Raw genomic sequence first — 26,464 nt, forward strand, 5'->3', positions numbered from 1 at the left:
CAACAGCTGGGCCGCGACGGAAAGGTACTGTCAAGGGAAAGAAGCGACAGCGCTCTGCTGAGACAGATGATGAATCGGATGCCGTGGATTCTGGTTACGGGCCATCCTCTAAGAAGAAATCCAAAAGCTCCAGAAAACCGAGGGCTAAGACCACCAAGTCAAAGAAGACTCCAAATGCAGAAGAAATTGATGTAGACTTACCAGATGTACCTTCACCGAAAGGCCGCGACAGTCGTCAGTATCCTTATCTGTGTCACTGTATTTTGTTTGAAACTCATCTGGTTTATTAGAAGAGCTAGCGGTTGTCAAACCTCCACCAACAAAGGAATCTGAGCCGCCAAAGCGCGATAAAAACACCGATCTAGAGAAGAGAGTCAAATCTACCACTACCATAACTATTCATGATCACGAGGAACCAGAAGATGTAGAGGAACAGGATAATAGCAAGGACAAAACCATCGCAGAAAAAACTAACGCGCGTGTTGCTCGCCCAAAGAAGCCGGCTAAACCTGCTTCAGTGAAGCCTGAACAATACGATGACGTGGAGTGCATTTCACCAACGGTAGACGAGCAACATGAAGACGTGCCTACACAAGCCGCCAAACGGAAAACAGATCTCCAAAGTTCCAAGAAGCCTACAAAGCGGGCATATTCCGATGATGAAGATCAGGAGGAAATGGAAGAAAGCACTCTACCCAAGTCAAAGCGCGCAAAAGCCATTCTCCGTGACGTCAAAGAGTCTACTTCTGGCAGGACTTCAAAAGAAATCACCAACGACGCTCCAAAGGAGATAACCAGTGGTGTTAAGCAGGAAAAGTCGGAAAAAACGTGAGTACATGCGATATCTTCGTGCTTGGCGATTCACCTTGAATGTCATGCAACTAACCATAACGATAATTGCTCGTAGCCTGACCCTCCTTTCCAGAAATCAGAAAGAAAATACTCGCGGAGCTGGCAGATCGGGTTCCAAGAAACCAGTGAGTCTCCTGGGCTGCAGACAACAGGTGGTTATCTATGTAATGCTAATTGTCTTTCTGCTATAGGTCTCCAAGCCAAAGGCAATTCGTAAAGGTCCTCCAAAAGACGTTCTACAACGTATCAAAGCTAGCAGCGTTCTTCGGCAACACGACTATGACAGTGACCCAGATCCCATCGACTTTTTATCTTAACATCTATCGCACGCAAAATTCGCACACATATGCTAGAAGCCTGCCACTATATATATATCCAATATCATGTTGTTTCCATCAATGTACAGTACTGCCATATTACCATGTTCATAGCACCCTCTTCACACACCAATCGCAACATCACCTATCCTCCACATACTGAACCTCTAACAGGAAAACACACTACTACATCACTTCCTGACCGAATAATATGTATAGATACAAAGCATTCGGGAATGATAATAAATATTCACGCCAAAGTACCATTGACTGTCCCATCGTGTGGATCCCATCCTGATTCTTCATCGCGATGTCGAAGGCGGGGGTCAGCTACATGAGGCGTATCGGAGGGCGTGGCCGATTCTGGAGGTAGTTCATGCTCCCCCAGCCCCTCCACCCGCGTACGGTCCCCATCATCGTCGTCATCACCGTCCATATTCGCATCGCCATCCTCACTTGCCGAATCTCCATCCATATCCATCGCCTGTTCGACTGTCATCGCCATATCTCCATCGCCATCATCGCCATCTGGCTGCGGAGACCGCAGTGTCATCGAAGAATCCCTGCGTTTGTCGTGAGTGCCAGACGACGAAGACGGCTTGCGTTTTGTCTTTTCTAGTTTCCGCAGAACTTTGGCAATATATTCTTTGGAGAATTTCTTGATTTTGGTAACTTTCTCATCTGACAGCGCATCGAGCTTTCCGTCCTTGTAGCTCGACGACTTCTTTTCTTTCTCGGCAATGATATGAGTTAGCTAGTAAATCAGCCATGAAATTAGCTGGGCACACCAGACGATGCTGAGGGGGATACATACTTCTTTCGCATGCTTCTTAAACTGTTCATGGTCCATCTTCTTCGAATGCTTAGACATACATTTCACCACAATAGCGCCCACAAGTTTAACAAGACGCTTCTCCTTATTAGCCTCCTTCTCCTCCTTGCTCTGCTGTTTTTTATGCGACCTAAACGACGACGATTTCTTGCGCGTAGTACTACTCTCCTCCACGACAGGAGGAGGTGGGGGGACCACTGCTGCCGCCGCCGCTGCGGCAGTGGCTGCAGCGATGATGGCCGCTATTTCCTGACGGCCTGGAGCGGATGGCTTGCGCGGCATCGTGCTAAAATGCATCAAGTGTGCATGTGCCTCACCCAATGAAGACACTGGTTTCGATGCGCCCCGGAACCCCAGCGGCTTGAGTGCCAACTTGGGCTGTTCCTCGAAATCGTCCCATCTCGTCTTCTTGGAAGGCCGCGAGCTGTCCTCTTCGTTCTCGATAACAATAACAGAATGGTCTTCTGATACTTCTTCTTCGCCGTTCTGCGATAATAATAAAAAGAACGAAGGTGAGACGGAAGAAGAGGGGAAGCATGTGAAGTAGTGTTACGTACAGCTTTGAGTCTCTTCGGTATCCTGTATGCATACTCGAGTGTCTCCCAATGATCCAATAGCTAGAGGTTGATTTCGCATCAAGCTCGTCATCCACGATAGAAGTTCTAAAGAAAACTTACTTTCTGAGCGAGGGCCTTGACGGCCTCGTTGTCTGATTCGGAACATAGCTGCACAGGCACTTTGATCTTCGAGTCATCGACTTTATTTCGCTGAATCAAAGGCCATTTCTCCATGCTTTCCAATGCCTACACAACAAGACTCTCAAAACCTGACTATCGCAGAAAGAATGACAAGAAGACACTCACGACAGTAGTTATCTCCACATCGCGGGTGTAATCTTCCAAAATGTTGGTCATAAGACTGAACCCACGCAAACGCATTATCTGTCGTAACGCAGCCTGATCTTCCGTTATCTGCCCCCTCACATGTCAGTACTCTGACTTATAGCACACAGAGGAAATAGAAGAAACCTTTATGCGCGTCAGGAGCTTGAACAGGACCTTCCTACTCTGAGTCTGCCGAACAGCTTGGATGACTTTGGGTATGTCTTTCTCCAAGAGAGGCTTGAGTATGGGCTAAAGGGATGTGAGTATTTATTGGAATGAAATAAGGGAGGATGTTCACTGACCATATAGTCCTCATCGAGTTTCTTGCCCTTCTTCTTCTTACTACCCTTTAGTCCGAGCTTCTCGACCTCATCCGTTATGCCAAGGGCTGAAAAGATTTGTCAAGCAAAAGGATGATACACCATACTGATTGACATACCATCAAGATAGAGATCATCCATCGCAGCAATATCAGTCTGAGTCTTCCCACCAATAAACCCCACACACTTCGCTTCCCCGCAATAACAAGGTTGTGCTTCGTGCCTACAAAAGACGATAACCCACACTCAGCTATCACGATGAATGAATGAAAGGACTGAATGAATGTGCACAGACCCATATCGATCGACATTATAGTTAAACGTGAGTTCTTCATCCTTCACAATATTCCGATTCGCAAAGATGCCCATGCGCACATGGTTCCCAATCGTCCATTTAGCGACGTAGCAGTTTGGATTACAGCTATGATTCGCAAATCGACCCATTCCCCCCCTTTTCGTTGCGTCGATGAACTATCAAGGCAGGCTCGGTTTGAGCAAACACAAAAAAAAGGGACTATGACGGCATGGGTCTATAGACGGCGTACCTCATCTTTTTGCAACATCATGAAGTAAAAGTGCCGAATTCCCTGCTCGCCGTATTCGCGCATGCGCTTCACGAATGAAGGATGGCTGACGACATCGCCGACGTATTCATAGATAAAGGCGTCCCTGATGTGGAAAAATCCCATGGTATGATATAGTGGGGGAAGCACACAGTCATTAAACCAAGAGCCTACCTGTGCAAATCAGCAGCAGCTCGAAGACCATACCCTTTTTTCTCCGTCTGCACGATATTGATATTGGCATATTCTCGACGTTGAAACCTAGGTTTTTTTTGTGGTGATAAGGCAGGAGTTGGTTAGAAATTTGTGAGTGAAGTGGGGGAGAGGGCGGGAGAGGGGTTGTCATGCATATACCTACCGTTGATTCTGGCAGAAAGAGCGACATCGACAGTCGTCAGGCAGACATTCGACTTGTGTGAGCCTATTGATGCAGTCCGAGCCGTGCCCGCACGCATCAGAGGGTCTATCTACGCCTGTGAGAAAGAAAGCAGGTTGGATACAGAACGATGCGAAAAAAAAACTACATAGGAGGGGGGAAAGACCGCATAATGAGTCTTACTGACCAGGTTCAAACTGACAGTCGCATGTCATACTCTCCAAGGCTTCTCTCGAACGCCCCAGAGTACCATACTGGTAGTGATTCTCATGTATTTCAGTAAAAGTACGCATGGCATCCTCCTCTGCACGAGGCAGATGACCGATGAGCTGGGGCCCGGTGGGTTTGGGTTTGACATCGGGCAAGGGTGCTGGGGTGGACTCGTCGCTCTTGGGCGTTGGCGATTCAGCCTTGACGTCGAGAAGAGGCATGGATGGGCCGTCTTCAGACTTGACCTGGCCGTCAGGTGTGAGACACAGGTGAGGGCCTTTGCTCTCCGGCTTTGACGAGCTTGGGCGTGATTTGGACATGATGGCTGCAAGTCACAAGGCGAAAGCTAAACCTTAGTAATGGAAACGGAGTGCAGTTGTGCTCCTTGCGCAGAACTGGGGAAAAGCCACAAGAAAATAAAACAAAAGTAATAACGATATAGCAGCAGGATTATAGCAATTAAGAGGATACTGGGGGTATGATGCGAAATATGAGCAGCATAGAAATGGTGAGTTCTCAGGTGGAACAGACCAGGGAGCGGACTCGGTGGCCCAATGGCAGTGGCTGTAGCGTTTTCGTATGTTCGCAAACCACCTTCAATGGCTTCCACTTCTTCTAAAAAACGAAAACGCGGCTCAGACGACGTTGGAAAAGTAACCTTTGAAGTATCGGAGACACTTACTTCACAGGCGGGACCGGTTCTGGGTAAGTAGCGCTTTCTGCACTTGTGCTCATGGAGAACGCGGAGTGCAAGGAGCTGGCTGTTTTGCTGAACGCGCCACCCCATCCTCAGTCAATTTTCCGTCCATCAAACCACCGCAAAACACACCCTTTGTACGCTATAAGATCAATAATAAAGGCTCGGGAAACGATGATACGGCGGTACATGCAGACGACAAAATAATAGTTGCGGGCGAGACGAACTCGGTCGAATTTTTCTCTTCCGACGAGACGCAAAGAGCATCTGCGGGATGTAGGTGAGTGCCAGTCGTTTCTAGCACGTTTATTCGTATCTAATGGATATTTGGGATCGTCGTAATCGATGTCAGGTATCTTGTGGGTGTCCATAATAAACAAACTGGCGTCACCACTCTTCGCCCTGCGCCTCTGCACATTCTTACTCAACAAGTAAAGGCCCTGAAACGTCTAGAGCCTGCAGCGGTATCCTCAATGCAGCGCCTCGAAGCACGGGCTGCCCTCGGTGAAACGTTTGGTACCAAAAAGGCCAAGGCTGCCATAAAAGCACGGGAGAGGAACAAGGTCGATGCTGCTGCTATGGAAGGCGTAGCTGGGCACTTGCAAGATAGGATAGAGCAGAACACCATGGCTCTCCCTACGCAGGGTACGTCCACTCCTCGCTGTACTAGGTGTATGCGCGTGGCTGATTATTTTGCAGAGGAAGCCAAAGCGACCGCAGACAGTGCACGCCTGATTCCCCCATATAATCCCGACGCTTTCGATGCCGAGGGTGTGTATCCTCTACACAACGTTATACCGGAAGTAGAGTGGAGAGCGTTGTCGACGTCTGCACTTATAGCTGCCAATGACGATCAAAATAGGGTCGCCTTGCTGCCATATCAGAGATCTAGCTGGGTTAATCAGCACCTTCGGGTAGTGTTCTCAGCCTCGACACCAAAGAAAAGCGACATGTGAGTGCGAGGTCCCGTTATCGTGCATAATGCATCTAACTGGTTGTCTACAGTAAGATACTGCTCTACATCGCCGCCATGCTCGCATTTCGCGCATCAACGTTCAAGAGAATAGATAAACAGGCTGTTCATGAAAAGCTTCATGGTGTACCGAGTGTGATTATCGACGGCTTGCTGTCGAGGTTCACGGAGACTGCTCGAGGGTCGACCGAGTAAGCGCGAATTGATGGTGTGAGCCAGCTGAGCTAATGGAGTCTATAGTGCCCAAACCACGACACAAACGCAAACGACGATACTGACATACATGTTTGCGCTGTGTCTGAGAGTTGATGATTTCTCTACGGACACGACATTAATAGCAGCTGATTTGAGTCAGCCAGTGACGAAGTGCGTGTTATAACCACGTTCTAATGGTAGCATTCTCTGATACCTTGCAGAATCAACACGCTGTTCAGGTCGCTAGGTGGGAACTAGGATTTCTCTGAACTGTGTTGTATAGCTAATTATTTACAGGCTGCAAGATAGAGAAGGCGACGCAGACAGATCTGAAGAGGCTTGGATTGCCGAACAGCGCGAGTGAGACGAAGCGGGCTGTGCTGAGGATGCCGCTGACGTTCCCGCAAGCGAGGCTGAAACGGAGGTGATTAGAGAGACATAGGTCATGTATCTAGGACTAGTCGTAGACTATATAGAAATGACTGTGAGGTGATGCGGAGTGAAAAAATCAGAGAAAAAGAGATTAGCGAATGGGCGCCACTTTGGCAGGGCCGTGGGTGAAAGTGGGCAGACTTGTCATCGCCTTGGGACCTGCTCTTGACCATCAACAAAGACAGAAAATACGGGGATAATCTATGCTATCGAGTCTGTCGTAGGCGATGGCGTCCAACTCGAAGAACAATTCGCGCTTTTCTACGCTGAAGGTATTCAAGTTTGCTGGCTCGAAAGGCGAAGGAAGGGCACGACCGCCATTGCCTCCACCAAAGGATAATCCCTATTATCTGAACAACCGCTCCTTGACCTCTCTCTCCCCCGACTCTCCTCTTTCTCTCCCCACCACTCCGCTCTCTCCCGACTACGCCAGACGACCCTCGCCCGCTCCCTCCCACTCCGTCGTCTCCCTCCGCTCCCTTGGCTCGTCTCTTTCTCCCCCCCTCCCCTCCCCAGAATCTGCACCCTACACCCACGACAACAACATCGCGTCCTCCTCGTCCTCCATCAGAAGCGCCATTTCTCAGAAGAAAAGCTTATTCAACTTTTCCTCCCTTGGAAAACGGGCTCCCAAATCCACCCATCTCAAGGCTGAAGATGCAGACCGTCCGCCTCCAGAACCAGTCGACGACGACGGCATTTCGACCCCTTGGAACTTCCAGGTATTTTTCATAGCATATATGCGCTTGTCTCGCCCTTTACTGAACGCGTTCCCACAGCATCACATCCATGTCGACGAAGGGTGCGGTCTCACAGCTGTCGTCAGTCGTACCAAACTAACACTAACTCTTGTATAGATACATCGGACTCCCTCCATCCTGGTCCTCGGCCCTCTCAGAAGCAGGTTTCTCAGAGGACGAGATCATGGCGATACACTCTCGACGGAACGCTGCGCGTCAATCCACCGCGCAATACCTTTATACAGATAGACCAAACTCTCCAGCTACTCTCCTCGCCCCTCTCCCTCGCACCACCTCTCTCCCCAGAAGCTCGACAAACGGCTCCATAGCCTCGTCTTCTTACCCACACTTGACCCACACGCCTTCCTTGGGCGTTCACAGCGTTTCCTCAGCAGGGACCCACGGACGCCAACTGTCTGCATCGTCCCGTCAGCTATCGTTCATGTCATCGTCCTCAGCCGACGGTCCTAACTCCGATGCACAATACGTGTTCATCAATGATCGGTCTAACACACACCATAGCTCTCCCGACGTCAACAGTCGAACTCCGGAGATACGGCCTATCACCCCATCAGCATCAGACCACTCATCAAACCATGCAGTTCCCACTATAGCCCCAGTCCCTCCTCGAACACCTCCCCGGCGGCTATGGCACGTCACCAATGATCTGTCCCCAGATCCCAGTTCTCCTCCTCCAGCATACAAGTCGATAGCACACCCTTCTACCTATTCAAGAGAGAAGAATGGACGTAGTCAGGCGAGTACCTCTCGAACTCCTCCCCGTGAAGATACCCGGGATGATGGTCATGATGGCGGCGAGCCGGAAGAGGATGAACCACAGGGGCTGCCGAAGCAGGTTGTCGACAAGCGTCTCAATCGTCTGACAGCACTTCCTCCGCGATTATCCTTCCACCAAGATAACGACCTGACCGACTGGGCAGGGTCTCTATTCTCTGCCATATCCCCTCCCGCTCAGTCGCCCGAGGTTAAGACGCCTTCGACTTCCAAATCGTGCCCGTCGGCGTTCGGCTCTCCGTCATCTCTGTCACCTGAAATGGATTCGCTTACGTTGCGTGTACCTTTAACGCCAAGCTCTTCCACTTCGCGACGTCCTCCACCTCCCCGAAGGCCCATCCCACCAATCCTTCCTGATGTATCGCTGGGTGCAATTATGCCAACAGGAGATCAACTCATGGCATTATCAGACGCAGAAGAAACATCACTCTATCCAAAGTCTCCAGATACGATTCTGACACCGGCGTTGAGTGATGGTCATTCGCCCATAGTACCGCCTCCTGCTGCGTTCAAGATCCAGCTGATTGAACCACGTGCAGCAAATCACAATGCAGAGCATCTGGATGGCGACCGAGATGGCGATGAAGCACTCCTTAATACTGGTGAGAGAGATCCAAATCGTGATTCTGGTATGTCTACGGTGACTGTGACGGGTGCCACCATCGTAAAAGATGCTTCTATAGCGAGAAGAGCAGTTGCAAACGTGATCGATCACGCGTCGTTCGCTGCGAATGGTGATCAAGGTCAAGAGGAGGATGAGCATGCGTATGGTTTCGAAGATGAAGGGGGATTGCCTAGACGGAACGAGGATACTTTGCACGCGCCTGTATCTCCAGGTTTGTTGTCAACGGATTCTACCCCGCGTCAGTCGACGAGATATTACAAGACACCGTCCATCATCGCACCGCCCTCACCGATGCGCGGCTCACCGCATAGCTCGTTCTTCAGCAGCGAGTCCAGCTCTACCAACATGGAGTCTCTCTCAGAGTCGTCATCATCATCTTGCCCAGACGCGCCTCTAAACACGCCAAAACCAATATTCTCCAAAGGGTCTATATCGCCCTCGCCACTTCAAAAGAATTTCGGTCCCGATCTGTCTTTGTTGATATCCACCACTGATACGTTTGGAGGTGTGGTTCGCGATGAGTATGGTGATGATGAAGATTCGATGCAGACGCACTCGGTTTCCTCCGTGATAGAGATCGAACAGGACGTCGATGGGCAAGAAATAGAATATGCAGAGGAATCGTTGGACGTGTCCCCCCTCTCTTTGCATGCTCAACAGTATCCTCAGTGGATTGCCCAAGCAATCGCGCCTTTACGTGAATTCGTCGTTCCCGCCAATCCACGCCAGTTGTTTGCAGATCTACAAGAAGTCGCGGAGGGAGACAGCGGCTCGGTGTACGCTGCGAGAGTCTTGAAACATGACGTCGTCGGCGTTCCCACGTCTTCATCTCATCTTGCCATCAAGAGCATCGCGATCCCGCAAACGGGCTCGGCCAAGTTCAAAGATCTGCAGCGAGAGATGAAGGTGATGAAGGGGATCAGGCACGAGAATATCCTGTGCATGGATGCGCTGTATGTGGACCTTGTGGATGACTCGTTGTGGATCAGGATGGAGCTTATGGAGAGGAGTTTGGCGGATGTGGTGGGTCTTGTGAGCGAGGGTCTTTCTCTACAGGAGCGCATGATTGGGAGATTTGCAAGCGATGTGAGGCCTTTTTTTTGAGTGTGCTTTCGTAGCACGAATTGTGACCGACTGACTGACTGAATCCTTTTGTGCTTCATCTAGGTATTACTCGCTCTGGAGTACTTGCAGAAACAACATATTGCGCATAGGGATGTGCGGTCAGATAACCTGCTATTGAATTCAAGTGGTGTAGTTAAACTTGGTTGGTCATCAGTGTTTACTCCTGCCCCTCTCTCGTTGATGCCATCATCTAGCGGACTTTTCAAATGCCGCTCGACTCGCTCGAGATGCGCCAATGTGCTTTGAGGCCGTCGGGGTGATATACTGGCAGGTACGCAAACCCAAGCCATCAACCTATTTTTTCGTGAACTGACACTCGTCCATTCTTGAAATCATCTAGGCACCAGAGATGAGAGCGTACGTTGTCTATTTTCATTTTTCATTTTATACCGCTATAACTGAACATTTTATTATTATTACAGTGGCGCCTATAACGCAATGAAGGTAGATGTATGGTCATTGGGCGCTACTGTTTGGGAGTTGGCCCAGACGGAGCCGCCATTCGCTGATGTGCAAGATCCTCGCGAAATTGGCGATCAGTGGCCTTCTCTAAGTCATCCTGAATATTACTCACGAGCTTTCCACGATTTCTTGCGTCTTTGCTCCCGACCTTCTTCTTCGAGGCCGAATCCCAGTGAGCTGTTGAACGTGAGTGTTTTTTTTTGAGGGGGGGGGAGATGCATGCGATGGGTGCTAACGTGATATTGGATATTGCCAGACTCCCTTCATTAGAAATGCCTGTGGACGTGCCGTCAACGTCCAACTCCTTTCACAATGTAGAGCCATCGAGGAGAACATCATGCAAAGGGAGAACGATAATTCATAAAATCTTTTTGCTTTTATATCCATATTCATATTATCCTTATATACCCGCCAATGTCTTAGCTTACGCCCCCTAACCCCCCCCAAACCATCTCATAAACCATTTATGTTTCCTGCTATATTCTCCACTGCACTCTTCAATTTGTGTGCTTCTTTGACTACCGTGTCGTTTTCATCTTCGGCACATTCACCGATGAAAGTCGCCGTTTCGGCCACGAAACCTATTTGTTTGTTTTACGATTGTTTAGGTTTTTTTTTGTCAAGTCTGATAAGTAGAAATGGACCACAGTACCTAGAAGCTTGCCACCATGTTCTTGCCAGAGTGTCCCGACGCATGATAGCGCGTACACGCGCAACCGAACGTCTTCAGATCGAGTGTGCATCAATATGTCAAGGTTGATGGTTTTGAGCAGTGCGTCGTCTGTGACGGAACCGGTGACGGCGCTCAAAACTTTGACCAGAAGATCTTTCTCTTCTGCCACGTCTGATTTGATGCATGTGGCCACTTGGTCTACGAGTGGTTTGACAAGTTGACGAAGCTTGTCGTCCCGCCAGAACGCTGAGGGAAAGAAAAAAAAAATCATGCAATTATGAATTCAGCTGAATCGCGAGCGGGGGCGTGTGTGTGCAAACGTACCGCCATCATCACTGTCGAGACTCTTGATCAGCATATCGAGGACACAGCTCAACAACACTCTGTCTTGGATAGAAGCGTCGGAGGATGTTTTCAACATATCGCAAACGGGTTGCAACAAAAGCGACATGTAAGGATTCATTAAACCCTAGAGGAATTAAAGTTGTGATCAGGTCAGGAGTTTGGAACTTTTTTCTTCGACAAAGTTGATTGACGAACTTTGAAATATTCGAGCAGTGCTATGTAAACACGACAGAACGTGACCTTTCGTGTTTTGCTATCTGTGAATGGCTTTCAGTGACAGAGGCAAGGCAAGGGACCGTGAAACCTACCAATGTCACTTGCAAAGGCCCAGTCGTATAGGCGACGGAATAGCGGTTTGAAGGCACTGTCGTTAAGCTTGACTACCAGCTCCAAGAAAGCCGAAATGACTTGAGTTTCTTCCTGAAAATCCGATTATAAATATAAATATGACACGACTCTCAAGGTAGACACGCACCTTCTTGACTTCAGTGGAAGAAATAGTTCTCAAGTCTAGAGCATCGAGGAAGACTTTAAATGTTGGGCGCAATTGCGCAAGTACTTCGGCTCGAGGAGCTGCGTGCAATGAACGTTTGAGGATGAAAAAGAATCCAGAAATACTGTCGACATCCTAAACAGTAAAAATTTAGCAGGGGTTGAAAACGTCGTTTCGAGAACGCTTACCGTCTTTTTAGACTGATCTATACTCCACCATGAATCGTGGACCGTTGGCAACAAGGCTTTCGCAGGAATGCGCTTTGCGATTGCTTTGATCAATGTCGTCGTAGGACAAGTTGTAGCGGCCGATGTGTAGCATGACAAATGTATGTCAATTATCGGAGTGAGTTCACTTTTGCTCCAAAAAGCTGGGAGTGAGGAAAGTAGGCTCTGCAGGGTATTAAGGGCATTGTCTACAGTCGTCGATTGCTCTGCAAATCTGGTGAGCCTTGAATTCGAACAGGTACGAAAAAGTCGCTCACTCCATTGTCCTTTGATACCCTCCTGAAGGATAAGCGTACACTCCCGGACAATGTCACGGAAATGAGGAATGATACGAGGTCCAAGTCCAAGCCTACGTCACCAAAATCATTAGCGAAAATAGTTTCGCAGCAGGGCATATACACTTACACGAGGGATGGCAGCACAGCTAGAGTAGTGTCAGCTGCGGTGCGAACTCTCATGATCTTGATGATTGAGGGGAGTGTGGCAGCTAACGCGGCCTCCTCTCCGGGACACATGTCTTTACCTAACGCTGTCAATGCGTTCAGTGCGGAGACAACCAGTGCGCCCCCAGATTGGACGGTAATAAAGTGCTTGATCCTCTCGATTATCAAAGTGATAGTTTCAAGGCTATCGCGACGGGCCTTGTCTTGAATCCGAGGGAGACGTTCTGTCAATAGTTCCAGGGCACCTATCTGAATCTGAACCAAGGGGATTCAAGTAATTACTATAGAGCATAGCTTTGGCACTCACTCTATCCTCGTCGGATTGCAACAGGGTAAGCACGGCAACCATGAAATCAGCGACCGCCATGATATTCAAAGCCTTGACCATTGACTGTTGAGTCGTAGCATAAATGTCACCGAGGCTACTTTCAGGCGTCTTGCTGTCTTCCATGGTGACTAATCTGATGAAAAGAGCCATCAAGGCTGTAGTCGATGCACCCTTGACTGTCTCAACTTCTTCCGTAGGAGATGATGGTTGCATGACGCAGCCAACAAATGTAATAAGAGCTTGAGCTCGCCGCTTGAGAATGGATGATGACGGTGTGGGCTGCTCTTCATCACTAGCGATTAGAGGAAGGAACGGAGTCAGATAGAAGTCATTCACTGCTAAAATATAAATACGCACCGGTAATATTCTAAAAAGGCTGGCGAGGGATCCATTTTGTCCACGACATGCGACATAAGGCGCAGACTTTCTTGTAAAGTTTCAACCGAGACCTGCAAAAAATCAGATAGGCTTAGTAATGGATGTAATGGTGACGTACGTAGAGTTGTACTGGCTTAGAGAAATGATGAAGGACAGAGATAGGAAGAGCCATTGAGGTCTGGGCCTCCTCAGGTCGCTGCCGGCTGACCCGATTTGCCGTCCTGTCTACGAGTAGCATACAAACTGGGGCCAAAAATTCGTGTGCGCCAAGGACTTCGACAAGGTGGACAAAGAAACTGTGGATATCTATGAGTATAGCTAGAAAATGCCGTTTACGAACACGCACTTCGAACGGCGGTGACGAGGTATGTGCCCACAGGCATCTGTGAAGATCCGCAAGAAATCTCTTGACCCAACGTACAGATCGAGGCCATCGGAATATTTGGTCTTGAGAGACGAAGCCATAACTGGTACTATGCTCTCGATGGTCTGAGCTGGTCAATACGGAGCATATCATTAATAGCGACAGGAAATTACCTTTTGCACGACTTTAAAGCTATACGAGTCATCTCGATGGAAGATGTTAGATCCCATGAACGTGAATATCGGCATGACGTTGTGTAAAACGGAATCTGGGGTCAGACGAGCTAGACTACCCATCAAAAGAAGAGCTTGATGGAATGTTTGAGGATTATCTGAGACTATAAGAAGTTTATCAATCAAGTAGAGTAACAAAAAAATTGAACACTATTTTACCTCTGATGAGTTCTAGCAGTATGTCCAATCGAATAGCCCTTGGAGGCACCTCCTGTTTGTAATATCAGACACTGAGCTATGTGACTGGGTAGGAGACGTACCTTGATTTTGTTTGCGATATTTTCAACAGCCGACATCAACATTTGCACAATGTAGTTTGTATCGGAAGCTCCTTGAGAATCCTGGTGGGCAACCTTACTCATGGTTTCCAACACAGAAGAAATTAGATCGAGCGAGCCAGGAAGGTCCTTTGTGCCAAGAACTTCTGCTAATAATGTCAAGGATGGGATGTTGCCTACTGCAGCATCTGTGTGGCCAACGCTAAGAAAACTCTACTATGAGTGTCTTTCTATTGTAAGATTGTGGTCTACATACTCATCTAGTTTTGCCCGCTTCGTCGCGCGGGGATCCGATTCGAGTACATTGGGTTGATGGTGGGATAATAAGTGAGAAATCATGTGAGAATCCTGTAAAATTATCCCAAGGAGGGCCTTGGAATGAAGATACTTTTACTCAGAGTTAGTGATGGTCTTTAGGGGAGCGTTGATTGACAACTTACTGCTTCACCACCCTCGCTTCCTGCTTGTAGTAAAACATTGCAGATTTCTGTCTGCCGTTCGAACGATAAAGAATTATATAGGCCGTTTTGGAGGGCGCCGCTGAAGAGCTGCCGCGTGCTTGATGGAGAATCTTATTAATGATGTCAGCAACTTGAGTATAACAACATTGCCGAATATGACATACTGGACTGGAAATGGTAACGCAGTGACGAGATGAATGTAGGCCACGCAGAATCACTTTTCTGGTCGTTCAAGTCTGCTGCAGATACAGTTAAGCATGCAGCTACAAGGAGGGTGACATAATCATTGAAAGTCGAGCCAAACGATTCCGAAAGGAGGTCAGATTTCTCGGCCAATTCCTTCATGTGCGGGAACAACAAGCGTGATTTGGAAGAATCGGCGACATCCTCAATAGATCGCAGAAGGGCAATTTTGGCAGCTGGAGAAGGACATGCGATAACGTGCGAAAGGAGAAAGCAGAGCACACGGCGCTTGTATCTAAGTAAGAAAGTCGATGAGGCGCAACAAGACAACTATGCATCAGGACTCTTACTTTGCATTTGCATTTGAAAAATGCTGCTGATGGAATACTTTGAGATAACTTGCGTCCTGGATGACCTGATCCTGCTGTTGCGCTAGGGCAGTAAGATAGATCGACAGGTCCTTGTAATCCAAATATTGCAAATCGGCTAATCACGACACGAATGATGATCGCACTCCTGGCTAATTGTTGAAAGGAAAGACTTACCAGACTGCGCGCCGTAGATAGTGTCAAATCCATAAACATGTTTTTTCGCATCTTCGCCTCCTAAAGCTTTCAAACACTCGAAAACAAGCGCTTTTGCTCGCTTATCCTTGTGTGAATCCGATAAGACGTACATGAGTGAAGGAATCACTGCCTGGAAGTCTACAGCGTTTGTCGCACTGTGTCCTCGTAGGAATGCAAGAACATGCAAGAGAGCAGGGATGCGGACACGATCTGCTGTTTCTACGGAAGAACGTGAAATAAGAATTCCTAGAAGGAACGCTAGAGAATCGTCTTTAAGGCGGAGAAATAGTGCTTTCAGGAGTGAGTGAGAAACATGGGTAGATGAGATATTGCTAGAGGCAACAGCAAGGGTGTATAGTCGGCGTAAAAGATATACATAACGCATTCCTGTATCGTCCACTTTATCAGTGTCCTAGAGGAGAAAACCTAAATTTCATCATGCTGTAATCAGTAGATTAGGAATGTACTTACAGGTGCGATATCTGCTGTCCAATCCAAGCCATTAGTGTCAGGACGTTTAATAGCCGGAAGCAGAGCTAGGATTGATGTTTGCAGGACCTGAAGAGTAATTCTCCCACCAGGCTTAATTGTAGCCTTCATACCAACCTCCTGATCGTCAAGAGCCTGTAAAGTTACCAGTATCAGCCTTGGTAAACTTTGTTATCAGGAACATACGCATACTTTTTGCAATCCTCCGTTCTTGTCGCACGAAACGTCCAGAACATCGAGATTATTAAGATGCATCGCTCGCAAGACCTTGTCAGAAATTGCGATCTGTTGTTCTGTGCCGGTGCACAATAGCAGAGCGCGCACTACAAGATAACCAAGAGCACGTCCGTGTGAAAGTGGATCTTGCAGTTTGGAAAGTGCAGACGTCAGGGCCGTAGGACTATCCGAGGCAAGGATGTTTTCTGTTCAAAGATAAGTTTGGGTTCATCAGATCTGAAAACGATGGATTTCATACCTGCGATCTTAGCCGCTACTCTCAAATTGGCAGTACACAGTTTCTCGGCGTCTTCCTCGTCTTTGCCTTGAGCTTTTTGTTGTTTGCTCCCCTTGTCACGCTTGCCCATCAAGCCTAACTCTTGCCAGATGTCCATGCACCCTCGAAGCCATCCTTCATCCCTCGTCTCTGTATCACAGTCTTTCAGAGCCTCCCAAACACTCAGCGCAGTGCGGAACTTGGCCTTTGAAGCTAGCAGATAGGGGAAGAATGCTTTCTCTTGGATTTCTTTGGCAAACGTAGGATAAGCAGCCACGAAAGGGCCGCCCAAGAACGCAAGATGTTCATGCAGGACAGCACGCCCAGGAGAAGTTCGAGTAATTTGATCGATGACTGTGGTCAGTAGGGCCTTCGGATTCCGTAACGGTGAATCCGACTCGGGATCACTAGAGGGAGCAGATAGAATGGAAAGGAACCGCGCAGGGGAGGCGTACAGTGCTTGTAGGACACCTGCTTGAGTATCATATATACGGGCAAGGAGGGCAGAATGAATCGACGTCTATTGCCGTCGCGTCAGTTGTCACTTAAAGTACAAGTACCAAAACTCACTAAATCTGCAGGCTCGAGGACCCTATCCTTCCCATCCTCTGCTTCTTGCAAGATGCCATAGAGCTTGCCCACGGCATGAACGCGGACTTCTTTCGTCGAGCTAGTAGAGGCGACAACCACCTCATTCACGTCCGTGCTCTGGGCCCAAGGATGGGACTACAAAGCCTATGTAAGTAATATATTTCAATGAAAGCAAAAGCACTTACGACAGAGAATGAGATCAGCAGCTGTTCCACTCTCTTTTTACTCTCCTGTTCATCATCGTCCAGGACAACCTCCTCAGCGACAGTGCGGAGTACATCAAAGTGACGCTGATGGACGAGAGAAAGGAGTCCCCGCACAGCAGACATGCTCTCCTCTGGGGTGTGAATAGCCAGTTGAACAAGCATGGCTGACGTTCGTCGGACGATAACATTAGGGGCGGCCGATGCATTGATAATGGTGGAAAATAAGTTGGTCACTGGAGGTTCGTCCACGCTATACGAAAGCAAATTGTAAATGGAAAAGATAACTATCTCCTAACAAATTTTCGTACCGAGTCTTCAATACCTCCAATAACGGGAGGACGAATTTCTCCACACCGGTATATCTGAGGGCATTACATAACTCCTCAGCTAAACCACTACATCTCCCTTGCATTAGTAACGACTTTGATTAAAATTTTACAGGAATCGCGCACGGTATCTTCAGACATGTAATTTCAACGCCGGCATTGAAAGCCGGCACCTCTTCTTGTGGTGAGCATATCGCAACCGTTGATTTAACAAAATGTGCGGTGAGCTGCCGACTTTGGTTTTGAGCATTCTTTGATGCTGCTGCATTTGCCATAGCGCCAATGATGGCGGACATAGCAGCAGATGTAAGTGGAGTTTTGTGTGATAGTGTAGATAGAAGGATGTAACTCCCAAGCTGCAAAATTCAGACAAAATACTCTGAATGTATTGAAAAGTGAAGGAATAAGATATGGACATACGATTGCATTGGGTTCACCGCGCGCAGATTGCAGAGGCGTGAGGAATGCAGGAAGCACAAAAGCCAACGAGCCTTCGTCAAGTACAGGCATCCGCGCCAGAAAATCGTGCATTGTTGCAGAGTTGAATGCCAGAAGGGTGCGATGTGACGCGAAGCCTAAAAAATGTCAATACACAAACTTCAAAGACGAAAAAGGGCAAATACCTTTCATGGCATTTGGCAACAGAGCAGCGACGAAACGTCCCACGTCTGCATTATCGACCATGGCAGTTACGAGGGCAGTGCGATTGAGAGGTATCCCAGACGACTTGAACGGCAGCAGAAAAGAAAACTGTGAGTTGGGTCTATGCACGCAGCATCAGTAGGCGTATAGTGCATGCAGTTTGTGGGCGCGAATAATTTGAAATACGCACTTGATGTGCAGTATTGACAGCATCTTCGCAAAGTGGACGGACTCGTAATAGGGTAGGAACAAGGCAAGGGTGTCGTCGATATTGAATTCGTTTATTCTGTCAAAATGTATCAGTTTCATCATCTGAACGGTTTATGGAACACACGCAGAAGAACATGTAGCCACGAGACTTGTAATATTCTAGCACCAAGACGCTACTCACCTAAACCGCCTAACCAGCCACTCTATGATTTTTCCAGCCGGAGCTTCCATCAACCATGGGCCCAACAGTCTAAAAAAGGTGCTGAGCGTCCGATCTAACGAGGCATTTGCCTCTCGTGTTTGCATAGTACGATCCAAGTCGCGAGCAGCATCCGAAAACAAGGCTTGGTCGAAGTCCGTGTAGACTGTAGTTTTATCGGTGCCAGACTTTGTGACACGAGAGAACGCAGGTGAAAGACTGTTGAGTTGCACGAAAGCATTTGAAGCTAATGCATGCAGAGAATCCAGATCATGAGTATCCGCATCGCGTCCTGTGAAAAGATAGGACTCTGTTTGCTTTCTTTTTCCAGTTCGATCGAGAAGTAAAGATGTATTGAGGGAAGCAGAGGCTGCTAGTTGAGCTGCCAATGAGGATGACATTGTAGATCTTGTTATTCCGAGGCCTCAAAAATCCTGCAATGCTGTATTTGAGGAAAACTCCACCTAGACACCTAAGAACAAGTGTAGAACGAAGGCTAGGCTACAATTTTTGTGGACTTGGCTAGGAGATAATTTCCAGCCACTACGCAAATTTTGGATGACATAAGCACGCCCAATTTGGGTGAGAAGAGTGGATTACTGAAAATCTTGCTGCGTGACTATCATGCATGCTAGCAGGTGGAGCGCGCTTTTTGCATTAGCTCACTTGGCATTTAGCTGAACACTTTGTTGGATTGTTAATTGAGGACGTATGACACCCTCTATAATATGTTCGCAATTAGCCATTAACATGACCATGAGCGTTACTTTGCTAAAATATGCATGTGATAACCAATGAGACCATGACTTTGTCCACTTGTAAGCGCTTGAGCACCCGACGATCTCGATCGGGAGGTATATGGACAAGCAAACCGTCTTACGAATCAGCCAGTGCGCCCGGACTTGATCCTATCTATCTGCCGTATGATGATATGATGATCAACCAAAGTGCAATGATTACATCCCAAGTTAGCCTCCTTACGTTCTCTGGAAGCAAGATACCCCATGATGCACTGCCAGTCATTCACTGATCACGCTCAACTATCGATCAGTCCAATTTTTTCCTTTCGAATTTCAAAAGATAATATGGTTTCAAGCTATGAGGAATCGGTGCGCTATTTTCAGTCCTTATGAGTTGACCGCTAGGCAACTATGGATCGTGAGGACGCTTACAAGGTATACCGAGCCGAACAGGGGTCCGAACTATGATTCTATCAGCGTCGACCTCCATGAACACGAGAAAATCAACGTATCCGTCGTACCAAGGCAACGCCAAGGAAAGTTGAGCTGCTGATGAGTTGTGCGTGTTGTGTGGTGGATGCTGTCTTTGCGCCACCGATGAAGTCCGAAACATGCCTTAGGGGGTCCGCTCGATCTGTTTGATAGTCACAAGGTTAGCTTTTCAGTTTCAACATAATACCAATCCGTAGATGTGACTGGTGATAAGTCAGATGACCTGTGCGAGGTCTATACGTGGGAGACACCGCCATCTCCGTGGCAGAAAAAAGAAGTTTGAATAGCAAGAGTCGTCCATAAATTCCCAAGCCCCGCTGCACGTCTACAGCAAAAGAATGGCCGGGGTGATAGCATCAGACAGCTGTGTGATCAGGTCGCGTACGTTCCTAATGCCAGATGAGACCTGCATGACTATTGCTTTTTGTAACAAAGACAAAGTACATGACTTGGACGGGCTGTTCAGCCGAACTGTTTCATTCGATCTCAACTCTAGTGAAAGGGGCATACGAGTCTGCGCAGGAAATAGTGTCAACACCCTATACCTACTCGTAGACGTCGCCGTGGCAATGACAACCCGTGGAAGGCACCGTAAACAGACATGAGATCGTAGATCAAGAGAGCAATTTCTAGCAATTTACATACTTGGGTGCGCCGCTGGCCCGCTGTGGATATAATATCCTACAAAGGTGTCAGCAACAAACAAAGAATAGAGCAGAATACTCAATGCTTACCAAGGTATCCAAAGTTCAGGACTAGAGCGAATATTCTCCTAGTGCCAACAACCATAACTGTTGGGTTCTCTCACCGTTGTACCGCCACCTGAGAACCGTTTACAGAAATGCGAAGGCCATCACATCATCCTGGTGGAAGTTATGAAATATAGAAGTATCGAAATGCTTAGATTGATGCGAGTGCTGTCCATCGCAGAGAACTGGCAACAACCACACGAAGCTTCTTCTATCAAGTTCTATGATAGTTGGCACAACGCGACCTTCAACAGACCAGGGTAGATTGAAATTGAATGCTGATAGATTACGGAGGTCCAGAAGCCTACCCATCGATCTAGTCTTGGGACGAACAACCCGGCTGGCCATGACGACAACAGCACACTATTGTTATCGTGACAGGAAGTGATTGCTTGATGACATTCGCAAGTATTAAAAATGCGGGCAACCAATAATAGTGAACGAACAATGTTCGCGATGTCGAGTGACTGATACTCCTGGTTTTACGGCAACAATATGCGTAAGGGGCTCACGGAGACACGGATGTCATTTCTCCTGATTTTGTGCAAAATTCGATAGTTTGTGCCTTATGAGCCCTGTTCTGTGATGTCAATCGTGCGCTGGTTCAATACTAAAAAGAAACATTGTAAAAGGACTTAGCACCCTGTTTCCAAGTGCATAAGTTTGTCTCAGTTCGTCACGGTCATAAACACAGAATCGACCAGGTTAAAGTCGTAGAGCGTACGAGTTTCAAGCTTCCAGGCTTCAAGAATCTGATCGATTGTGGCAGGCAATTTCCGGGTATGATGGATTCGTACAAGTAGCCCCGCGTCCACATTGGCCATCCACGCGAATATGCAAGCCAAGTGAGATAAGATGTCAGAGGCAAATCTAAGCCACATGGAAACGAGCAAGCCTCATATACTTGCCTCACAGAAGTGTCCTGAGAGTCTCGGTGCAGTCTTCGAGCTCCATGGGATATAATCATTTTTGTTGTGACATAATGTCTTTCGAAATGGGTTTTGTGACGTAAACGTTACTTGTTCCTTGGGGCGCGTGACAAACGCGAGCGGGGTGCCGTTGTGTGTGAGAAGCTTGAACCAACTTGAGCGACCTTGTGCTGCACTAACGACACAATTTATCGAGTCTGCAGATAAGTTACTCGAGAATTGATATTACTTACTGATATGCATGATGGACTAGTGACATACCGACAGTTGCGCATCCAACATACCTGATGATAATCAGAGTGATGCCGAGCGATGAAGGTGGGACTAATGGGGAACATGACTGACGAGAAAACCCTCAAACTTTGGGGAGAACAAGTGACGTGGTAGAGCAAATTGAGGAAGGCATCCAGTAAAGGAGCGCTCTGCAAAGATGCACAGGCAGTCTCATCAGATATTTTTATTCTAGTAACGGAATGTGACAGTGGGTAAGTGTATTTTAAATGATCCGGGTGCGGCGGTGTCATGGCGCCAAAGACTTCCAGGCTTCGTGATGAAATCAGGCGGTTCGGTTCCAAGTGGTTACCTATCCCAGCTCTGCCACCTCACTTACGCCCGTTAAATGTCTTGTTATGGCGGGACACGCTTTGTTTCATACCACGTTTAGGGTCGTCGCCCGCCTTCCCTCCTTTCCACCACCATGAGTTCTAATACTCCAGCAGAACTGCTCATGCGAGGGCCCTTAATTGGCGCATTTCTCGGTATGCTGTAAGTGCACATTATCACCGCATCCAACCGCTACTCCCCGATGCTGAAGCTGGTCCAGTCTATATGGTGTCACCTGCATGCAAACGTTCTTTTATTTTCAAAATTATCCTGATGATCGTTTCATATTCAAAGCCATCGTACGCACCCTTTAACTCGTTCGAATGAATATACATGATAAATGTGATCACATTGCATTTCAGGTTGCTTCTCTATGGTGAGGGCTTTGACCCCCTCTTTTCAGAGTCAAGGGCTGATCGAAGGGGATTTCATGCTCAGGAGTATGGAGTCTGCACACGTGTCATTGGCAATCTATGCCATGGACCACTACCTGATAGTAAATTTCTCAGATGTGGACGCTTTGCAAACGATCGAATGGTATGTGACATGATATCAAAGCGTGATCTCATTTGACCTACCTTCAATAGGAATATACCAGTAAGCTTTATGTTTCGTCAACAATGCTAGCGATACAAATTGACGCTCCATCCGTAGGCCATATTTACCATCGGTGTGAGTGAACATAAAATTGTCCTGCGCTTGTCACTAAATCAATGTCCCAGTTCGTGATCGATTTTGTTGTTAACAGGCGGGTTGCATTATAGTCTGTATGTATCCTATCGCTAATCTTACATACTCACTTTCGTTAGTTATTTCATTTGGCGAGTCCAGAGACGTACGTATCACTATCAATTTGTTCCCTAGAGCTTGACTTATCATTCGCACCTATGCTTTCCAGTAAGCAACAAGATAATACTCCCGTTGTTAATGGTATGTTTGCTTTGGAATTTCACTAATTCTACGCTGACGCTGGGTATCTGATGCAAGATGATGTTCAACCTTGCACGTCTTGGTGAGTGGCTTCATCATACTTCGTTGTCATCGTTCAGCTCATTCGTCTACGTCAGGCATTGGTTTATATTCCTGTGTATTACTGTGGGTAGTTTTTTCTTTGAAGGCGTATTGATTTGTAACAAACACAATGCTAGTGCTATCGATCATTCTTCATGGAACGCATTTCGAGATGCCTGTTATGTAAGCGTACCAGACGTGTTTAAACCATTCTTTTGCTTATCATAAGCCAGCCTATTCTCGTCGCCGGTACTACAATGATTGTCGTCGGTGATGCGTCGACGGCGTGTATCCTTGCCTACTACTTGCGTAAAGGGCGCTCTGAACATTCTTCCAGCATGTAGGTATACTTGCATTTTCATATCTGTCGCACACGCTGAAGGGATACTTATAAAGGATGACTGGTCTGATTGACCGCCTGCTCATTTACACAATAGGCACAGGCGGACTTACATCGTGAGTCTTCCTAATTGACAGTGTCAACAAGAGAAGCAATACTCACCACCCGATAGCATCGTAGAGTTAGCGACAATGTTGGCTGTACGTCCGATTTGGTGTTAAACATATCTCTTAGCGATCTCAACGGACTTGCCTACAGATGCTTTTATCCTCTGACTCGCTCTCATTCATGGGGATCACTATCGTCCAAACGGGGTGTATGTGCCAAACTCGTGATCGACTAACAGGTTACTGACGTGGCTCGAATAGTATATGCGAACTCACTCTTGACTTCGTATGTGTTCCCTTTTAATGACAATCAAGGCAATCGTTAACAATCTTTTTTTTATTACAGGTTGAACATCAGAAAATATCACTCAAAGCTGCTCGAAGAATCGAGCAGGAATGGCATCAGACTCACGACTCTGTCATTTGATGCACGTCATACGGCTGGCCGCCAAGAGGTGGGTAAAAAACCATTCATTTGCTATCTGCGACCGTATGATCTTAATCGCAGTCCCAGACAACTCAGCAAGTGAGGGGTCGTCATTCAGGGGCAGAAAAGCTTGTCACGCCTAGTACTATTTCAGCTTCCATCCACGATGACCAGGACATGGGTCACATACGTTTCGCGCAGAAATCCATGGAGTCTGTTGATGACATGGGTATGGCGAGCTAGTGACTGATTCTTTTTTATGTACACACCTGTATTATGGTACACCCAGGATCTAGGAGGGCATTCACTTTACTTTGTTGGAGTTCACTAATCGCATCGAAGCCACGTACGATAAATCGACTAATCCCATCGACCGTTTGAGACATCGCTCAAAATATCGCTGCCTGACTACCAGGAAACTCTTATACCGTAGGTGCATTGCTCTTCTCCCTAAACACGTCTTCGATTCACAATGTGGCTCTCGAGCTGATCACAAGTACCATCGTAAAGTACTAAGTCCCTAAGCTCGAGATATATTCCCCAGTTCAGACTTCTCCATCTGGTTTAAAGGTGATCGCAAAATTGTATCAGCGCTGGCGTCAGTCCGAAAGCGGGGGCTCACCAGGAACCATTACCAGCATCGGAAGAGATGAGGCACAGAAAAGGGAGCACCTTGGGGAGAAAAGGGACCTTCCCTTTGAAGTGCCCGCCTGTCATGTAAAGATGATGACATAGGTATCTGATTATGGCAAGTGCTCCAAGCTCTGCTGTGGTGTGCATTATTTTGGCCAACTTCTTGATGGTCAGCAGGTGCAATGCTGCTACGGGGTGTGGAACAAATATTGCTTGGTGCGACTGTCCACTGTGCAAGTCCTGTATCTTGACAATCCCGACACACTCCTACACCGACACAGAACTCGCGATGCAAGAGTGCTGCAAACAAAACACCACATGCGTCTATTTCTTTTTCATGACGCCCACAACTGTACGCATGCCAGGTCACGTTGACGATGGGCCGCAATACGAGCGTAGGGATAGATGCTTGCCAATGGTTCTTAATACATCAATATCAATGGCGCCAACCTTATAAGAAACCGTACCACTCAAGCGGGACTGGAGTGCAACGCAAGCAATACAATTAGAGCATCGTCATCGAGTGACTTTTGGTTACGATTAGTGCATAATAGCATATGCCACACGACACACTCGACAGCCTGAGTGTTCTGAATCGGGCAGAGCTAAAATGAGCCAATTTGTCAAACCCCACACATCCAATCATCCCATCATGCCGTATAACCCGACGCTCTTCACGGCGCCCTCAGCCCTTCTCGCAGTCTCAGATACGCGCATCCACATTACCCCATGCAACCTCACCTTGTCGCCTCCGAGTCGGCGACCTCTCACTGGCGTTCGTTCATCACCATAGAAGGCCACAGTATATTCCTGATGAGCCTAGCAAATAGAAGCAATGTTTAGTCAACAGGACGGGATACGGTATCCCAGCAATTGAGTAGCTAACCTATGATACCGACGGTAGTATGTCTAAATACTATGTTTATTTGACATCCCCAAGTTCCTTCCAACGTGCAATTCAACAGGCGCGATCTTGGGGCGAGACGTGTATTACATAAGGTTCGGCTTCTCCCGGTCCCAACCTTTTGCAGTCCTTCTCACTAGCACACTGCGGCTCATTCAAGTCCAATCCAATACCCTCACCATGTCGACATCGTCCGGACTCCCACCTGTACGAGCAAATGGCGTTTTCGCCCTTTCCGCCAACATCATCATCGACGCACCAAGAGAAAAAGTATGGGAGGTCCTCATGGACTGGAAGTCGTATCGTGAATGGTGCGTTTAGAATTGCGCATTGAAATAAGCGCTTACGCGCTAACCAAGAACCGTGGCGCAATGTCCTACCTATCAGGAATGCTTTCGTGTAAGTGTCAGTGTCCTAGCATATTATACGCACACCACGCTAAACGCCTGTACACTCCCCACCCTCCGTCCAACAGCCGCAACCAACAACTGACAGACGCGCGCAAGAACCCCCTCGCGGACCAAACGCCTTCCGTAGGCTCATACCTCCTCATCTCGCCTGTTCACATCCCTCCCACCATGTCAGACAAGTGGCTTCCCTCCTCGGCGTTTGAACGTATCACGGCTCTCGATCGTGACAACTTTCGTGTGGCTTGGGAGAATATTGAGATGCCGCGGTGGTTGTTGAATGCGGAGAGGTGGCAGGCGTTGTCAGAGGTGGAGGGTGAGCCTGGTAAGACGCGGTATGAAACGATTGAGGTGTTTGGGGGCGTGGTGGCGTATATCGTGAAAGTACTCTTTCGCAAGGGATTGAATGAAGGTTTCGCCGCTATGGCAGAAGGTCTGAAGAGAAGATCAGAGGAAAGGCAGTGATGTGAATGCAGAACAGAAAATGCACCAGCGCTTGGTAATTACCCTTGATTCCTAGTCATCACAGCTACTTCGTATCTATATGTATTTCCTTGGCGACTTCGGAATGCAATGCGTTTTACATTCATATTGGC

General features: G+C 47.8%; 7 protein-coding genes across 7 annotated transcripts; 4 read left to right on the forward strand and 3 right to left on the reverse strand.

The window, feature by feature from the left end:
- Positions 1-1,043: 1,043 nt before the first annotated feature.
- Positions 1,044-4,575, reverse strand: SERLADRAFT_359892 (uncharacterized protein; the record flags this gene model as incomplete). Its single annotated transcript, XM_007314744.1, has 13 exons — positions 1,044-1,923; positions 1,984-2,487; positions 2,559-2,618; positions 2,679-2,804; positions 2,865-2,972; positions 3,030-3,134; positions 3,188-3,273; positions 3,325-3,428; positions 3,501-3,676; positions 3,751-3,874; positions 3,943-4,029; positions 4,127-4,241; positions 4,332-4,575. 13 exons carry the CDS (start codon positions 4,573-4,575, stop codon positions 1,420-1,422), a joined length of 2,343 nt encoding a protein of 780 aa, XP_007314806.1.
- Positions 4,576-4,908: 333 nt separating this feature from the next.
- On the forward strand, positions 4,909-6,711 carry SERLADRAFT_446040 (uncharacterized protein; the record flags this gene model as incomplete). The annotated part of the gene is made up of 8 exons (XM_007314745.1): positions 4,909-5,059; positions 5,148-5,331; positions 5,404-5,696; positions 5,751-6,003; positions 6,057-6,215; positions 6,265-6,390; positions 6,441-6,466; positions 6,517-6,711. The coding sequence occupies 8 exons, from the start codon at positions 4,909-4,911 to the stop codon at positions 6,645-6,647; spliced, it is 1,323 nt and encodes a 440-aa protein (XP_007314807.1).
- Positions 6,712-9,102: 2,391 nt separating this feature from the next.
- Positions 9,103-10,762, forward strand: SERLADRAFT_380519 (uncharacterized protein; the record flags this gene model as incomplete). Its single annotated transcript, XM_007314746.1, has 7 exons — positions 9,103-9,441; positions 9,481-9,897; positions 9,979-10,078; positions 10,131-10,207; positions 10,277-10,293; positions 10,359-10,584; positions 10,655-10,762. 7 exons carry the CDS (start codon positions 9,103-9,105, stop codon positions 10,760-10,762), a joined length of 1,284 nt encoding a protein of 427 aa, XP_007314808.1.
- An 89-nt stretch (positions 10,763-10,851) lies between these two features.
- Positions 10,852-18,927, reverse strand: SERLADRAFT_434531 (uncharacterized protein; the record flags this gene model as incomplete). The annotated part of the gene is made up of 32 exons (XM_007314747.1): positions 10,852-10,979; positions 11,051-11,317; positions 11,396-11,540; positions 11,612-11,673; positions 11,725-11,836; positions 11,892-12,044; positions 12,098-12,342; positions 12,394-12,485; positions 12,542-12,834; positions 12,887-13,199; positions 13,265-13,356; positions 13,404-13,581; positions 13,632-13,774; positions 13,823-13,986; positions 14,042-14,093; positions 14,143-14,362; positions 14,417-14,547; positions 14,601-14,731; positions 14,786-15,099; positions 15,155-15,290; positions 15,350-15,782; positions 15,842-15,994; positions 16,052-16,281; positions 16,335-16,872; positions 16,923-17,078; positions 17,129-17,399; positions 17,458-17,544; positions 17,602-17,831; positions 17,896-18,050; positions 18,099-18,238; positions 18,308-18,403; positions 18,509-18,927. The coding sequence occupies 32 exons, from the start codon at positions 18,925-18,927 to the stop codon at positions 10,852-10,854; spliced, it is 6,279 nt and encodes a 2,092-aa protein (XP_007314809.1).
- A 1,320-nt stretch (positions 18,928-20,247) lies between these two features.
- Positions 20,248-21,862, reverse strand: SERLADRAFT_459239 (uncharacterized protein; the record flags this gene model as incomplete). The annotated part of the gene is made up of 6 exons (XM_007314748.1): positions 20,248-20,303; positions 20,404-20,439; positions 20,493-20,752; positions 20,816-21,580; positions 21,698-21,720; positions 21,782-21,862. The coding sequence occupies one exon, from the start codon at positions 21,472-21,474 to the stop codon at positions 21,190-21,192; it is 285 nt and encodes a 94-aa protein (XP_007314810.1).
- Positions 21,863-22,070: 208 nt separating this feature from the next.
- On the forward strand, positions 22,071-24,529 carry SERLADRAFT_380526 (uncharacterized protein; the record flags this gene model as incomplete). The annotated part of the gene is made up of 19 exons (XM_007314749.1): positions 22,071-22,201; positions 22,260-22,338; positions 22,402-22,415; positions 22,478-22,576; positions 22,627-22,636; positions 22,694-22,711; positions 22,762-22,787; positions 22,849-22,874; positions 22,938-22,969; positions 23,027-23,051; positions 23,107-23,134; positions 23,188-23,233; positions 23,284-23,390; positions 23,447-23,506; positions 23,563-23,590; positions 23,649-23,706; positions 23,759-23,783; positions 23,844-23,952; positions 24,012-24,529. The coding sequence occupies 19 exons, from the start codon at positions 22,134-22,136 to the stop codon at positions 24,165-24,167; spliced, it is 1,014 nt and encodes a 337-aa protein (XP_007314811.1).
- Positions 24,530-24,911: 382 nt separating this feature from the next.
- On the forward strand, positions 24,912-26,455 carry SERLADRAFT_459244 (uncharacterized protein; the record flags this gene model as incomplete). Its single annotated transcript, XM_007314750.1, has 3 exons — positions 24,912-25,772; positions 25,849-25,860; positions 25,937-26,455. The coding sequence occupies 3 exons, from the start codon at positions 25,642-25,644 to the stop codon at positions 26,331-26,333; spliced, it is 540 nt and encodes a 179-aa protein (XP_007314812.1).
- Positions 26,456-26,464: the final 9 nt, after the last annotated feature.

Source organism: Serpula lacrymans (genome assembly GCF_000218685.1).
Source record: "Serpula lacrymans var. lacrymans S7.9 unplaced genomic scaffold SERLAscaffold_3, whole genome shotgun sequence".
Taxonomy (NCBI): Eukaryota; Fungi; Basidiomycota; class Agaricomycetes; order Boletales; family Serpulaceae; genus Serpula; species Serpula lacrymans.